We start from the raw sequence: 13,294 nt of genomic DNA, 5'->3' as shown, positions 1-13,294 counted from the left end.
GCATTAATTAGGTACAAACTAGTGGGGAGTTTTTAGAAAGTTTAGCCATAAAAATCTGCAACTGTTTGACATAACGGTATTTGCTGTCAGTTTGAGAGTTGAACACAGCCTGAACCCATGAATTCATGTAACTGTAGTCTGCCATCCCAGTGATAAGAAGCCTTCACTTAAGTAAAAGTTTAATGCAGAAGAAAACAGCTTATGCTAAAATTTCCCGTATTAAAAAACCTTAAAGAAATTAGGGTTTGATTTATTGAGCCCATGAGCTCAAAAACTGGCAGGCAGTTGAGAGAGGCATGCTTTGTGTCAAGGCTCATGAAGGACAAGAACCCAGTCAGCACACCTTTGGTTATTCCTTCTAGGAATTTTTATCCAACACCCCTTCTGTTCCTGCACCCAGTGCTGAGTAAGGATGATTTAAAAAAGACCAGTTTCTGTCAGGGTGAGGAAGAAAAACTCTCCCATTCTCACTCCAGTGCTGCCAAGTTTTTTAAACCCCCTTTTTTGAGTTCATTATTCATCCCTCTTTTCATTTGCCACTCTTTTAATATTAAACATTTCACTATAGTTTAGTTATTTCTTTGTATTACTTATTTTAACTAGTTAGATGAAAAGTTACCTATCTTGGTGAAAAGCTAATGCTTGCTTCTGGGAAAAAAAAGCCTGTGGTGACACATTGCAAATGCTTTGTAATCAGTATATTAAGGAGACATTCATACATTTCAAGAATTGCTTAAATTCTGATACCAGATTTAAGCTTGTGAACATGACTTTTAAACATACAATTAAAGCTATTCATTATAATTTGCTATTACTACTAACATTGAATTACAGTTACTTGGAGAAGTTAAATGATGTAAAGTAAGCCTGTAACATACCTAAAAAATACCTTCCTTATATCTCATGCATGCAAATTACTCCTCCATGTAAAGGCTCATCCCTCTAACTTCTAAGTTAGCTTGCTCTGGAAGTCACTACTCTTGAGGCTTACCATGGTCTAAAGAGAAGGGGAAAAAAAATGCAACCGAAGACTCATATAGTTGTGTATATTTAGAAAAAAGATGGCACAGTAGAAGGGAATGCAAAAGTGCAAGCCCTCAAGAAGCAGATTATAAACCCCTTCTTTAGAAAGGTATCATTTCTGGCACTGATACTTCAGGCTAAATTCTATAGCATGCCATCTTCTAGTAACATTGAGGCAATAGAATAAATGCAAAAGCATCACAATGAATCCCACTTAATACAACTATAATGACTAACACTTCTCTACAAATTAAGTTCTTTGCCAGTTTTAATACAGAATTTTAACTTCATGGCTTAACAATTAAGGATCATACACTGAAGTCAATACACATACCTGGTATTTCAGTCTAAGCTAGTCCATGTACATAACTGAATTACATAGTATGGCCTAACAGATACTAGGGGAATTTTATTTTTATTTTTGTTTTTACAGGTATTAAACTTATCTTGCACACTGAAGTCATCATACATACAGGGCAGTCAGAGCTTTTATATTTGAGTTTATTCTTCATTTAACTTTTAAAACACTACTATAGTTGAAAATTAAACCAAAAACATAGCCAAGTAGTGAGCATATTATGATTGCAGTCCTTCACTCATTCACTACTGTGTATAAAATGCCAGCAGTGAGTTACTCCCTGGCCCGATTAAGAGGTCTGACACTGCACACCACCCCTAGGATGATGGTCGTCATCCTCATATGCTTCTCCATTGTAATGGCTTTCTTGATTTGGGTCAAAGTCTACCAGTTCTGCCTGGTCCATTTCATCAGTCTCTTCTACTTCCTTCCTTTCAGGTAGGAGTTTTTCAAGCAAAGAGAGTTTATCAGGAGAGAGAAAACCATTCTCAGGGAAGTTTACCTATAAAAAGAAATTACTATGTAAGTTCGATTTACTTCAACATTAGCTTCTTAAATTACTATCAAGCCATTTCCCCCAGAAAAACATACGTAACTACATCTTTCAGTGGATTTGCCAATCCCAGGTTAGTACACATTCTGCAAGGCACAGCATCCGGTAGGTACTCAGTGTGTTTTTCCAGGACCCATCAGCTCCAAGTCAAGTAGTTTCAGTCTAGTTGTGGAGGGCGCAGCTTACAGTGACCCATGAGGGGATCAAACCGGTAACCTTGTTAAGAGCTAACCAACTGGCTGCCCCAATAAAGTCTTTTAGTAAAATTGCATTGTAACAATCAGTGTTCTATTCAGCATACTTTATACAAAAGCCCTTCCTAAAACATTCCAACCCCTTTTAAAAGATAATTTAAACAAAGCTATTCTTACTTAGAAAAGTAGTTCTTCTTTACCCATAGATGTTTTTAAGGTTATTTGTGGTAAGAGGCCTTTCAATCGAAGGTTGAGGAAAATGGTTGGTTGCTTTATGAACCATCTATTAACAGACCAAGCACTGTAGTATTTTACCAAAAATCAACAATATTGAAGTCCTACTGAATTTTAAGATCCCAGTTATAGCCTTTCATTAAATAAAACACTTGTCAGGTACCCCGTCTCTACCAATCTTTAAATAGCCAAATAATATAAACCCAATCCCAATTTAACAAAGAATGCTCAACATGACAGGAGTATTAGATCAATTTAATTTCTTCCTAGACAATGGAGAACGTAAATTTACTGTTTCTCACCATTCAGAAAGTGTGAATCTGTTATCTGATTTTAGTAAGCTAATCACTCTCAAGTATAGAGTATTTTATAACTTACCTTAAATTCGATGATCAGACGACCCTTTTCATATGGTCTACGATAAATCGGCATGCCTTCATTTAGCACACACTTGATATCACCATGCTTGACAATCTGACCTAAAAAACCATTTAAGTTCTTTAAATATACTTACATTGTTAAGAAGCAGGGAAAATAGAGAAGAATGTCCTAGCTTGTTGACAGGAGTAAATTTGTGAGAAGCAATCCTGTTAACTTTTCATTTATGGATTTTCTAGAGGCTTCCAAGGAAGAGCCAAACCATACAATTTCAGCTCAGCTCGCAAGAAAGACATGTAATTGAGCAAGTATGTTTCCTCATGCCTATACTTCCTGCAAATAATGAAAAACTAGAACAGAAAGAAGCTCATCTAGTTATCATACCTGGATGGGAGGTGATGACTATGGTTCGGTTGTCGAGAGTAGATATTGGCTTTTGGAAGCCACACAATGCTTCAACCAGCTGTATGTCCATACACATGAAAAGGTCTTCTCCTCGTCTGTATCAACATAAATATGACACGTAATTAGATCTTTCAAATCACCATCACTATAATACCACAGCAGGCAATTTTTTCTTAACAGCAAGGCATCTTTCACAAAGATGCCCTTTCTTCCCTCGTTCTTAAAGCAGAGCTGAGAACTGGGAATAGCAAATATATGGAACCTGTGAGCCCTGTTACCTGGACAAGGCTTCAGACCTTCCACACACTCTAAGTAGTCTACCACTTACCATCCCTGAATTCTTTCATTATCCAATTTTAAATTTAGTTTCTCACATAGAGAAGAAAAAGTTCTTACAGGACTTAAGGTGAAAAAAACTCACTTAGGGAGAGGACATTATAGTGTAAGACGAATAGATCTCAGCTGGGTCCTGGATTATTTCTATGAAAAAGGGATATAGCCAATTTCGACAGTTAAAATTTTATTGATGTACATGAAATAATATAGTGCCTGGTACATTATGAACACTTTTACTAGTATGTTATGAACACATTTTAAAATATTTAATAGTCCATTTCCTCCTCGTGCTTAGACTTTCTGCTTTTCCTATCCATTTTTTAATTAATAAAGTATTTTTAGTCAGGCAGAATACTCTCCAGAAACACTCTTGATAATGATAGCACCAAAATCTTGAGCTTGATAGCATTTCCCATTACTGTTGACACTTATGGAATTTTCTGTTAATTCGAAAACCAGCTCCTTTAGGTGTCATTCCCAACACATTCACTATAACCATCCATCCTTCTTGTGCTCCACTGTAAGCTCATTGTAAACACAATATTAAATATTTCACAGCAATAGGCCTCAATTTATATACTATTTTAGTTTTAATGGAGATGGTGCTTGACACTAATTTGTAATTAAAAAAGCAACCCAATTTACCATGAATTCAGGATTGAAACTGGTGAGAGACAGCTTTAGGGCAAAATTTTGCCTAGGGATGTTTCCCCTAATCCACCTGTTTATACTTACATAAATCATCCAAATTAAAGGATATCCTTCAAATTCCAGATTACATAATAATTTGCCTAAATTTAGACAAAAAGCTAAAATCTGATCCTTTTTGTTTTTAGCCTCTTTTAAGATAAATATTAACCACCTTTTGGAAAGATATACTTAGCATCTCTTGCTATACTTTTCTAGGGTATTTACAGGAAATACGTTCTAAAAGCAATGAAAAGCTCATTAAAAAACAAAACAACCCCCCCAACCCTCAATATACAAGATGTTAGGTTGAGTAGGATTATAAAGTTTTTACCGAGTAAAGACAGCATGGTCTTTCTGATCTAAAACGATGATAATATCTCCCGGCTCCAGTCCTGGTTCTTGGTCTCCTTCACCATGGAATGTTATCTTCTGGCCATCTTTCATGCCTAAAAACAAAAGGTTAATTTTATACTCTATCATCCAACAAAGATCAGATTCTCAATCTATTAAACACAGACACATATTGTATGCATGAGAGTTCAAGTTTTGTGAATGCGAAAGCTTACAGATGAGTAAGAATCAGTCCAACTTCTTAGAAAGAAAACTATCCTAGTGGAAAACACAGACTCTAGTGGCAAGCAGATCAGGCCTCAAGTCTCAGACCTGCCATTGACTACCAGCTAGATGACCTTAGGGCAGCAAGTTGCACAACCTTCCTAAGCACCAGCTTTACCATGGAGACTGACCTCATCAGGGCTTGTTGTGAGGATTAAATAAAAACGTCTATGCTGGCACCAAATCAGTGACTGGCAATTATAGCCATAAATGTTAAGTATTTCATTACTTAAAAGAACCTGTATCAAATTATTTCTACTAACTCTAACAAGAGCATAAATCAAGACTTTCTTCTCTGTTGTACTAGCAGTATTTATACATAGGAAACCAGTATATTGTAACAACCTAAACAACTGAAAAAATCCATAATCTTTTGAAGAATGATTCAGTTTGGCCTCCTTAAAAAAGGATCATTATGTTAGACATGCTCTTCAACTCGTGGTTAGTGTCCAAGTAGAGAGTATTTTTCAACAGGACAAAAATTTCTTTAAGGCCAACATATTTTATCAAGATTACCTCTCTTCGACCACCTCTGGCCCATTATTTTAGTAAGGGCTTACTTAGACATCGCTTTAAACACATCTCATGTAACGTGTTTGTAGATCGTTACACTGCAGTAGTTATCTCCTGATAATTTCCTGAATCTGTGAGACCCTTCAATTAAGAACAACTTTGTTTCACTTTTTATTATGGAAAAGATTAAATTATGTAAGCAGACAATGGTGCAACAATCCCTAGACAGCCACCAATCTAGATCCAGCAGTTATCAACTCATGATGAGGATCTCACGTATACCTCCACACTCATCACTCTATTATTCCCACACAAATGAAACAAAATCCAGACATAAGCAAATAACCCAAATCCTTCTATATATGTGCCTCTAAAAAAAACCACTTAAACCACAATACACTAAACATAATCTGGTTTTAATCATTCATGAGGTAATGTGACTGTCTCGTTACACTAGTGAAACGAACTCAGCTAGGTTTTTGCTGGTTGTTCCACAACTATAAAGAGCACAGGTTAAGTACAGAATGGTTTCACTCTCCAATTAATGCTGTTGGTAGTAAAGGGGGACGATCTTAGTGGAGGAAAAATACCCAAACCCTACAAAACATGGGCCAATTAAGGGAGGGAGGAATGGAGGGCAGTATCATGACTCACATGGGGCTTAAGTTAATGAAGATGTATTAATGAGAAGATATCTGGAGTATTAAGTTCCAAATTAGTATGTACAGTATAATACTAGTTTCATTTTAAAAAGCATAGGCTGAAGATTACGTTGGTTGTTTCAGAGTAGCAAAAATAGCTCGAGTTATGTATGTTTCGAAAATTTCTACAGTATGTATTGCTGTAATACATTTTAAAAGATTTTTCACAAATTACCAAAATTAACGAATTGGCAAAATAAAAAAAGTTAAATCTTAGTAATATGAAAAGTCACATAGGTATAACCTGGAGCCCCAGAGACAGAAACGTTTAGTCTATGAAAAATAAACATTAAAAAAGCAATATTCATAATCTAAGTTCTTACAAATCATTAGTTTAGAAAAATTTCAAGGGAATAACAGATCCCCAGTTCACCTAAACCCCCATCAAATCCTTGAAAGTACACATATCCCTCAACCAAGCAGTTCCTAAGGAATTTAAGAATGTATACAAAAATTAATTGCAATAAAAACGGTGAAAGAACTAGTGATTTAATGGAAGACAATTAAGTTTGGAACACTATGCAATCATTTATTGATGTCAGTGTTGTATCAAGTGAGGAGATCTTTAATGTATTCCCTACAAATGTTCAAGAATGTAGGATGGAAAAACATTTACTATATGTAGCTAAGATATCTCTGGGTGGTAAGATCATACATATAACCCTGTTAAGGATCACTTTAACCAATTAAAAAATGTAATGTTAATAAGCACTCAAGAATTCAGAAGTGGCCGAGAACTCACCTTTGTCAATGTGAACTTCTAGAATCTTCTTCTCTCGAACTATCTTCCTTCCATTGCAGCTTTTACATCTATCTTTAGGACTGATCCGTTCCCCATGGCCCTGGCACTCCATGCACACAGACTGAATTTGCTGAACCATTCCAGGTCCTATCTGATGAATTCTTATTTGCATACCAGTACCTCGACAGTTGGGACAGCACTCTACGGCTCCTTTCTTACCACCTCGGCCTAAATAGTTTAAAAGGAAATTAAATTGTTTGCTTAGTGTTGGATACACTAATGTTTTAATAAGACATTTCACGAATACACTTTATTAACATTTGCAAGGTGTGATGGAATGCTGCCTTAAGAACCTACAATTCAGCCTTTTTATTGGATAAAATATAGCTGCGATCAGCTTCAACTGTCTATAAACACTGTTGTTTTCCCAACAACATTTTAGTTTCTTCTCTGTAGAAGATATTGTATTTCCAAATAACTTGTACTAATGTTACGAAAGAAAAAAATACCAAATTAGATCGATCCCAACTTCTTTAAAATACACACATAAAAAAAGCACTGATATTTTGCTAATATTTCTCTAGGTAGTAGAGGTTTAGGTGGTTTTCTTTATGCCTGCACCCTTCGAGATTTAGGTAGTGTTATTATTTGTGAGTTTTATATCTCCAGAAAGGCTTCAGTTCCATTTTCAGTTATAGTAAAGATGTTAAAAAGCCATACCTTCACATTTGTCACAAATCACATTCTTTTGCAGAGCTAGTTTTCTTGTTGCACCGTTATATAAATCTTCTAAGGTTACCGAGAGCTGATGTACAACGTTTTTACCTAGAACAAAATATTACTCGTTAAAGATCGAAAATGTTGCATCTTATTTGTGTTCAATACACTATATAATATTAAAGATAATGAAAGACGAGGTTCACAGGGTATATTTGTTATCTTTAAATACAGAGAATGTTGGCCGTACCATATTATCCACACATGATCCTCAAACTGTAATTTCAGATGAGGAAAACTGGAGATTAATTTGCCTAATAATGTATGTAGTTGTGGCCTTCTTACAAACTATAGCAATCAAAAACAAATCACTTGAGAACCAATGTTATTTAAATAGAGGTACATTTCACAACAATTACTCCAAATTGCATTTCTGTCCTAATATATTCTTTGAATCTTCTACTTCCTATATTGAGCAACATGGCCCATTACTTCATCACACTAAGTTCCAACTAATCAAGACTGGCTGGAAACTGGATGCATTTATTCAGTCTCCATAGAATATCAATTCTTACTTTTCCCTGAAGTAGAACCAACACATTTAACTGCTTTGCTAGTACTAGTTTAAAGGCTAGGTTTCTCATATCCTTGATCATAGTGCTGTCCAAATGAACTTTTGCAGTGATGGAAATGTTTCATATCTGTGCTGTCCAACACAGTAACTACTGGTCACATGTGGCTTTTGAGCACGCAAATGTGGCCATTGCAGACAAGGAACTGAATTTTGTCTTTGTTTTGAATTAACCTAAACTTAATGTGGCCAACAGCTACAAAGGACTGCCATATCTCAGAATGGGAAGTAGAAAGTAGAGATCATATGAGGACACTGAGGCTACAGAAATGAAATCACCTGCCAATGGTTAATAAGTTCCTAGATAATGATTCTTCCACAAGGACTTTATCCACCACAAAACAATGCCGCCTTAAGCCTAACTGAAAAAGTTCTCAAACTCCTATCTGTACAGCATGCCTGTTGTGAACATTTTTTGTTTCCAAACAAATATGAAGTACTATTAACTTTATGTTTCTAACTCCATCTTTGGGTTCTGTATCACAACTATAGTCCTATGTAGTTAGTTTCAGCATGCTGAAAGCTGCCTTTCTTACTTTAGCTTTATAGAGCTGCAAGTATAGGAAAGGAAAAAAGCTTGTTTGATTAATGAAGTATTTTCTGGTATCATACACACACAAAAAATGACCTTTCAATGATCTAAATCACACAGAAGTGTTTGCCAGTTAATTCACTGTTCAAAAAAGAAAAAAAAAACCCACTACTTTTCTGAGAGAAACCATCCTAAGCAACTGATTTTGATTGCAAATTGTTTTAAGATAAATCCTTTAAAAATAAAATACTCCGTTCTAGAAAAACTGAATAAACAACTTCCAGGCTTTATGAATTTTAAAAAGCTCAAAGTGAAATTTAATGGTTCCCCTATTCATCCTAAAATGGGCTCTACCCATTAGCCCTTGTTTGTGTAAACTATACTGGGAACAAAGTAAGATTGTTTCTGAATGGAACACTATTCCTATGAGGACTATTTCTACAGCCAGAAAATGACATTTTTGATAAACGTTAAGAGCACACATTTTGATCTAATAAAAACAAATACAATGAATATACATTTCATTGAATTTTATAATGAAACAAAATTCAACAGACAGCGGGCTATTTGGAGGCCGTGAACCTATGTTCCAATCCTGACTCAACTGATGACTTGATATATATATGACCTTAAGGAAAGAAAGTTTAGGTTTCTGAACTTGAACTCACTTTTGACTGACTAAGGCCACTATACCCCCTCTATTAGGCTGGGGGAGTTTTCAAACGAGATCTGTAAAAAGGGCTTTGAAAATTAATGTTCCTATGCTTTGTTCCTTCATAATACTAGATAACCTTACTGAAGTCGTGCTGTGCGTATCCAAGAGCTTTAGAAGCACTCACTTGTTAGCACCTGGCTGATCTCATTTTAGTTTCCACCAAATCTCATTTAAAAAACTACCACAATCAAAATGGCAATTAACAGCCAGTTTGCAACATTATACCAACATGTATACCAGCATTTAAAATAGGCGAATTGTTGAGAACTTGCTTTGACCAAGGGCTACTTAGAATTGCTGCCTGTGGACTAGGTTTCTCTCTTACCTCTCCTTTCTCTCTGCATCCTTCCTCCTCCTCCAAAAAACATATCAAAGATGTCCATTGGGGAGCCAAAACCACCACCTGCTCCACCTTCTTTAATTGCCTGTTCTCCTCCTTTGTCATATAATTCCCTTTTTTTTGCATCAGAGAGCACTTCATAGGCTTGAGAAATCTGTTTAAACTGTTTGAGGAAAAGAGGAATAAATCTCACTTTAAAAAAGCATTACAAAGCATAGCCATTAGACAGACTCAATATCAGGTTTTAATGGAACTACCACACACCCAGCAAAGAACTATTCAGCTATGAGTATGAATATACAACTTGCCTTTTCTCCTTCATTTGGATTCTTATCAGGGTGGTACTTCAAGGCCAGTTTCCTGTAAGCCTTTTTCAATTCCTCCTGGGTGGCATTGGGTTTGACCCCCAAAACATCATAGTAAGTGGTTTCTTTCACCATTTTTGACAGCCTGAAAAATGAAAATGCAGTTTCAACCGACTTTCAATTGGTAGCTTTAATTAGTAGTATCTGAGTTAAGGCAGAGAAATCTGTTCTTTGCCAAATATGATTAATAAGAAACCCACCTTCCCTGCACAGAGAAGGTAACAAATCCTTTGGTAATTCAGCCCTAAGTTCTAACATACTAAATATAAGCTAACAACTACCAGGGAATAATTCCAAAGCCTCAGATAGCAGCTCGTTTCCTCTCTCCCACACAAAACTCGACTATGTCCTCGATTCTTCCTGTTTCCCTTCCCCAGCAGTGACAGAAGTAATCAAAAGGAGCACTAACAGGTTCAATCCGTTGCTTAGTAAATTATCATTGTCTTCGGCAAATCCGATAAACCATACACTCCCTAGAGAAACAGACATTTGGGTACAAGGGGGGCAGGGAGCTGTTTATGAAACCGATTCAGAACGCCAGTTCCAGAAAGCACTCTCCCCTCCCCCTCAATCCTAAGGATGTTTATCACAGGACTCAGCTCCTCTCCTCTGACCGCCGAAGCCGAATCCCTCGCCCCCACAAGCCGGCGCAGCTTACACGTCGTTCGATTTCCCTCTGCACTTGGTGCTGACCGTTAAGGTTTCCTTCCTTTCTCCCTCACCCAGACTCGAAGGAGAAGTCCAGCCCTCAACAAAGAGGAGGGGAGACCGGAGAAGCGAAACCGTAGCCTCCTCCCCGCTCCTCCCGCAGCCCCTCGCCCTGGGCTCTGTCTGCGCGTGCGCGTATGGTCCCCCACCCCCAACCGCGGGGGAAGGGGGCGCGCAGGGAAGAAAACGCCTTAGGCGGCAGGTCCACGGAGACCTCCGGCTGGATGAAGAATGGGGGAAGCTTCGTGAAAGGTCTGGGGCCCACTCACTCACTCCGTGTCGGGGATAGCTTGACCGGGCACCCACCAGCCCTCCAAAAAGAAAATCGTGGATCCTGGAACCAACAACCCTCCCGCCCACGCGGAGCCAACCGCCTCCCGACCGCGGCTCCCTCCAGCCTCCCGGCGCTGCCAATAGCGCCAGCCTTGTGTCGAAGGGAAGCAGTGTGGGCTGAAACTCACCCGTGAGAGGGCCGAGGCCAATGTGGGGGCGCGGGAAGGAGCGCGTTGCTGTGCACACCTTGGGCAGCCGCCGCTCCTCCGCCTCTACCCCAGGGTTCTGGAAAGTTCCGCCCGGCGCGCCGCAGCCGTCGCCTTTTGTAGCCGAGCCCAGGCGCGTCACCCGCCGGAAGTCCCGCCCCTCCTGCCGCTGCCACCGCCCCGCGGTTACCGGGGCAACCGCGCGGGGGAGCTCGGGCTGGGGTGGGTTGTGCGGAAGGGCCTTGGTGGGGGTGGGCCTAAGCCTGGGGTTCTGGCGCTCCTGGAACTTTCTGGAATCTTTTCTGCCACTCGCTAGGCCTGAGAGGACAGAAGTCTCGGGCGGGAGCGGGGATTGCTCGGAGCTTTGCAATTCCGAGCGAACTGTGGGTTCCCAAATCAGTGTGGCGGCCGCCGCCGCCTGCGACGATGGGGACGGCTCCAGGACAAGACTGCGGGCGGGTACTGTGTGCAGAATGGGAATCTCAGAACAAAGCCCTGCCGCGTCTCCACCCCACTGGCCCCTCATTTAACTCTTTCGGCGTCTCTTACCGGCTTAGTTCGTTAGTCTTGAAGTTCTAGTAACCCACTGAGCAAGAAATGAGCAAGGGGGGCCTGCGCCCCAGTACAGTTCTACAAGCTTTGGATCTTGCTCCTTTTCACCCGTAGTTTTGGGCCTAGTAATTCAGACTGCGAAGTTGGAAGAGTTTCTTGTGTACGTCCAGACTCCTATACACACGTTATCTGCCTTGGGCTTTGTTGCCTCCTGCACAGTGGGCTGAGGGCAGCGCTAAACAGGGAAGCGTCTGCAGTGCCTTTGTGCCTTGAACTCTTCTCTGGCCAGGCGGTCACCTGGTTTCCTATTCCTGGACACACAGTAGCACCAAGAGTGACTATTAGATTGTGTCATTTGACTTTTTAAGTCCCACCGATCTGTGAACCTGGATGTACAGTCTGCAAAGTGAGTCTCTGGGCTTTTTTAAATGTTGGGAGGGTGGATATTGAAAAATGGGGTGTCTTCCTTTCCAATAACACGACAAACTTAGGAGTACTATCTAGCTCCATGGAAAACTGGAGATGAAAAATTGAAAAAGTCCAGTTCACATCGCTTATACTTTAGTGGGGAGCCAGATGACTTGTCTGGCTCCCCACTAAATACGGGAACCCCACGATAGAGGTTAGCAGGGGAGAGGCTTCTCTGTTAATCTGATGGGAGAGGGAAAGCTTCCCTGGGAAAGGGGCAGTTGAGCTGAGTTTTGAAGAAGTGAGAAGAGCTTTTGCAGCAAAGTACAAGGGAAATCTAAGGCTAAGGTGTGAAAAAATATGTTTTTATCAAACAGCAAGTAATTGGATAAAGCCAGAGCTAAGGGAGCTGGAGTGGCAGGAGGTGAGGCTTCAGAACCAATTGGGGTAGACCTCATTGGTTATGTTGGTAAACTAAGAATTGTGAACTTTTGTACCCTGGAAACATCCCCATGTGTATCTCTTCAGCCTCATCTCTCTTATTTAAATTGTGCAGGACAGTTGCACCAAACTATCTGCAGTTTCCCAAATGCACTTTTTCACCTCTTTGCTTTTGCTCTGGTTGACAAACACCTCATTTTTCCAATCTTAGTTGTTACCGTCTTAAATATTACCTCTGATATACAGTTTTTTCTTTTAACCAGCAGTTACTGAAAGTCTAATATGGGCAGGCAGCAAACTAGGGTTTGGTAATATAAAAATCATGTAAGTTGTGATTCCTGCCCTTGAGGAGTTCACATATAAAGAAGGATGAGTTGTGTGATAAATGGCAGCCAAAAAAGGAAGAGAACTGGGGTACTGAGTAGGGAACCGTCTAAATGAGTATCCCAGGCTGAGAGACCAGCAGAACAGTAAACAAACAATAACTAAGTAAATGTCATTCGTGTGTTATGTAGTTATTGTAGTCTTAAAGTCCCTACTTTACTGTAACATGGACTGCATTTGTGAATCTAACACTGGTTAAGTATATAACGTAAGTAAATCATCAGTATGGTGTATATCAAAACATTCAACTGATAGTTTCCACAGTAAATACTATTACCAT

At 39.3% G+C, this 13,294-nt stretch overlaps 2 protein-coding genes across 4 annotated transcripts in view; one reads left to right on the top strand and one right to left on the bottom strand.

Annotated features, from left to right (window-relative positions):
- Positions 1 to 672: 672 nt before the first annotated feature.
- On the bottom strand, positions 673 to 11,477 carry DNAJA1 (DnaJ heat shock protein family (Hsp40) member A1). 2 transcript variants are annotated; one of them, XM_081065420.1, is made up of 9 exons: positions 11,212 to 11,477; positions 9,986 to 10,127; positions 9,663 to 9,840; positions 7,463 to 7,567; positions 6,743 to 6,970; positions 4,503 to 4,617; positions 3,125 to 3,240; positions 2,741 to 2,841; positions 673 to 1,883 (listed from the first exon to the last, which is right to left on the bottom strand). In XM_081065420.1, the coding sequence occupies exons 2-9, from the start codon at positions 10,115 to 10,117 to the stop codon at positions 1,671 to 1,673; spliced, it is 1,188 nt and encodes a 395-aa protein (XP_080921546.1). In that variant the 5' UTR covers positions 10,118 to 10,127; positions 11,212 to 11,477; the 3' UTR covers positions 673 to 1,670. The 2 variants fall into 2 exon arrangements, with proteins under 2 accessions (XP_080921546.1, XP_080921547.1); XM_081065421.1 differs by lacking the exon at positions 11,212 to 11,477 and adding an exon at positions 10,701 to 10,858.
- APTX (aprataxin) overlaps positions 11,426 to 13,294 on the top strand; it is a 51,543-nt gene continuing 49,674 nt past the window's right edge. For both annotated transcript variants that reach the window (XM_081065426.1, XM_081065422.1), the window contains exon 1: positions 11,426 to 12,187. The gene's annotated coding sequence lies outside the window, so the exon portion shown is untranslated. The remainder of the gene's footprint in view (positions 12,188 to 13,294) is intronic.

This window comes from Rhinolophus hipposideros (genome assembly GCF_964194185.1).
Source record: "Rhinolophus hipposideros genome assembly, chromosome: 11".
Lineage (NCBI taxonomy): Eukaryota > Metazoa > Chordata > Mammalia > Chiroptera > Rhinolophidae > Rhinolophus > Rhinolophus hipposideros.
Note: the sequence above shows the minus strand (reverse complement) of the source record. Positions and strands in the feature narration are given on the sequence as shown.

What these genes read in the sequence shown, in the direction of transcription:
- DNAJA1 (XM_081065420.1), bottom strand. Translation starts at nt 10,117, where the DNA reads ATGGTGAAAGAAACCACTTACTATGATGTTTTGGGGGTCAAACCCAAT. An exon ending in GATGCAGAGAGAAAGGAGAG is followed by an intron (nt 7,568 to 9,662) that starts GTAAGAGAGAAA and finishes ATTTTGTTCTAG; the next exon opens with GTAAAAACGTTGTACATCAG. An exon ending in GACCATGCTGTCTTTACTCG is followed by an intron (nt 3,241 to 4,502) that starts GTAAAAACTTTA and finishes ATGTTGATACAG; the next exon opens with ACGAGGAGAAGACCTTTTCA.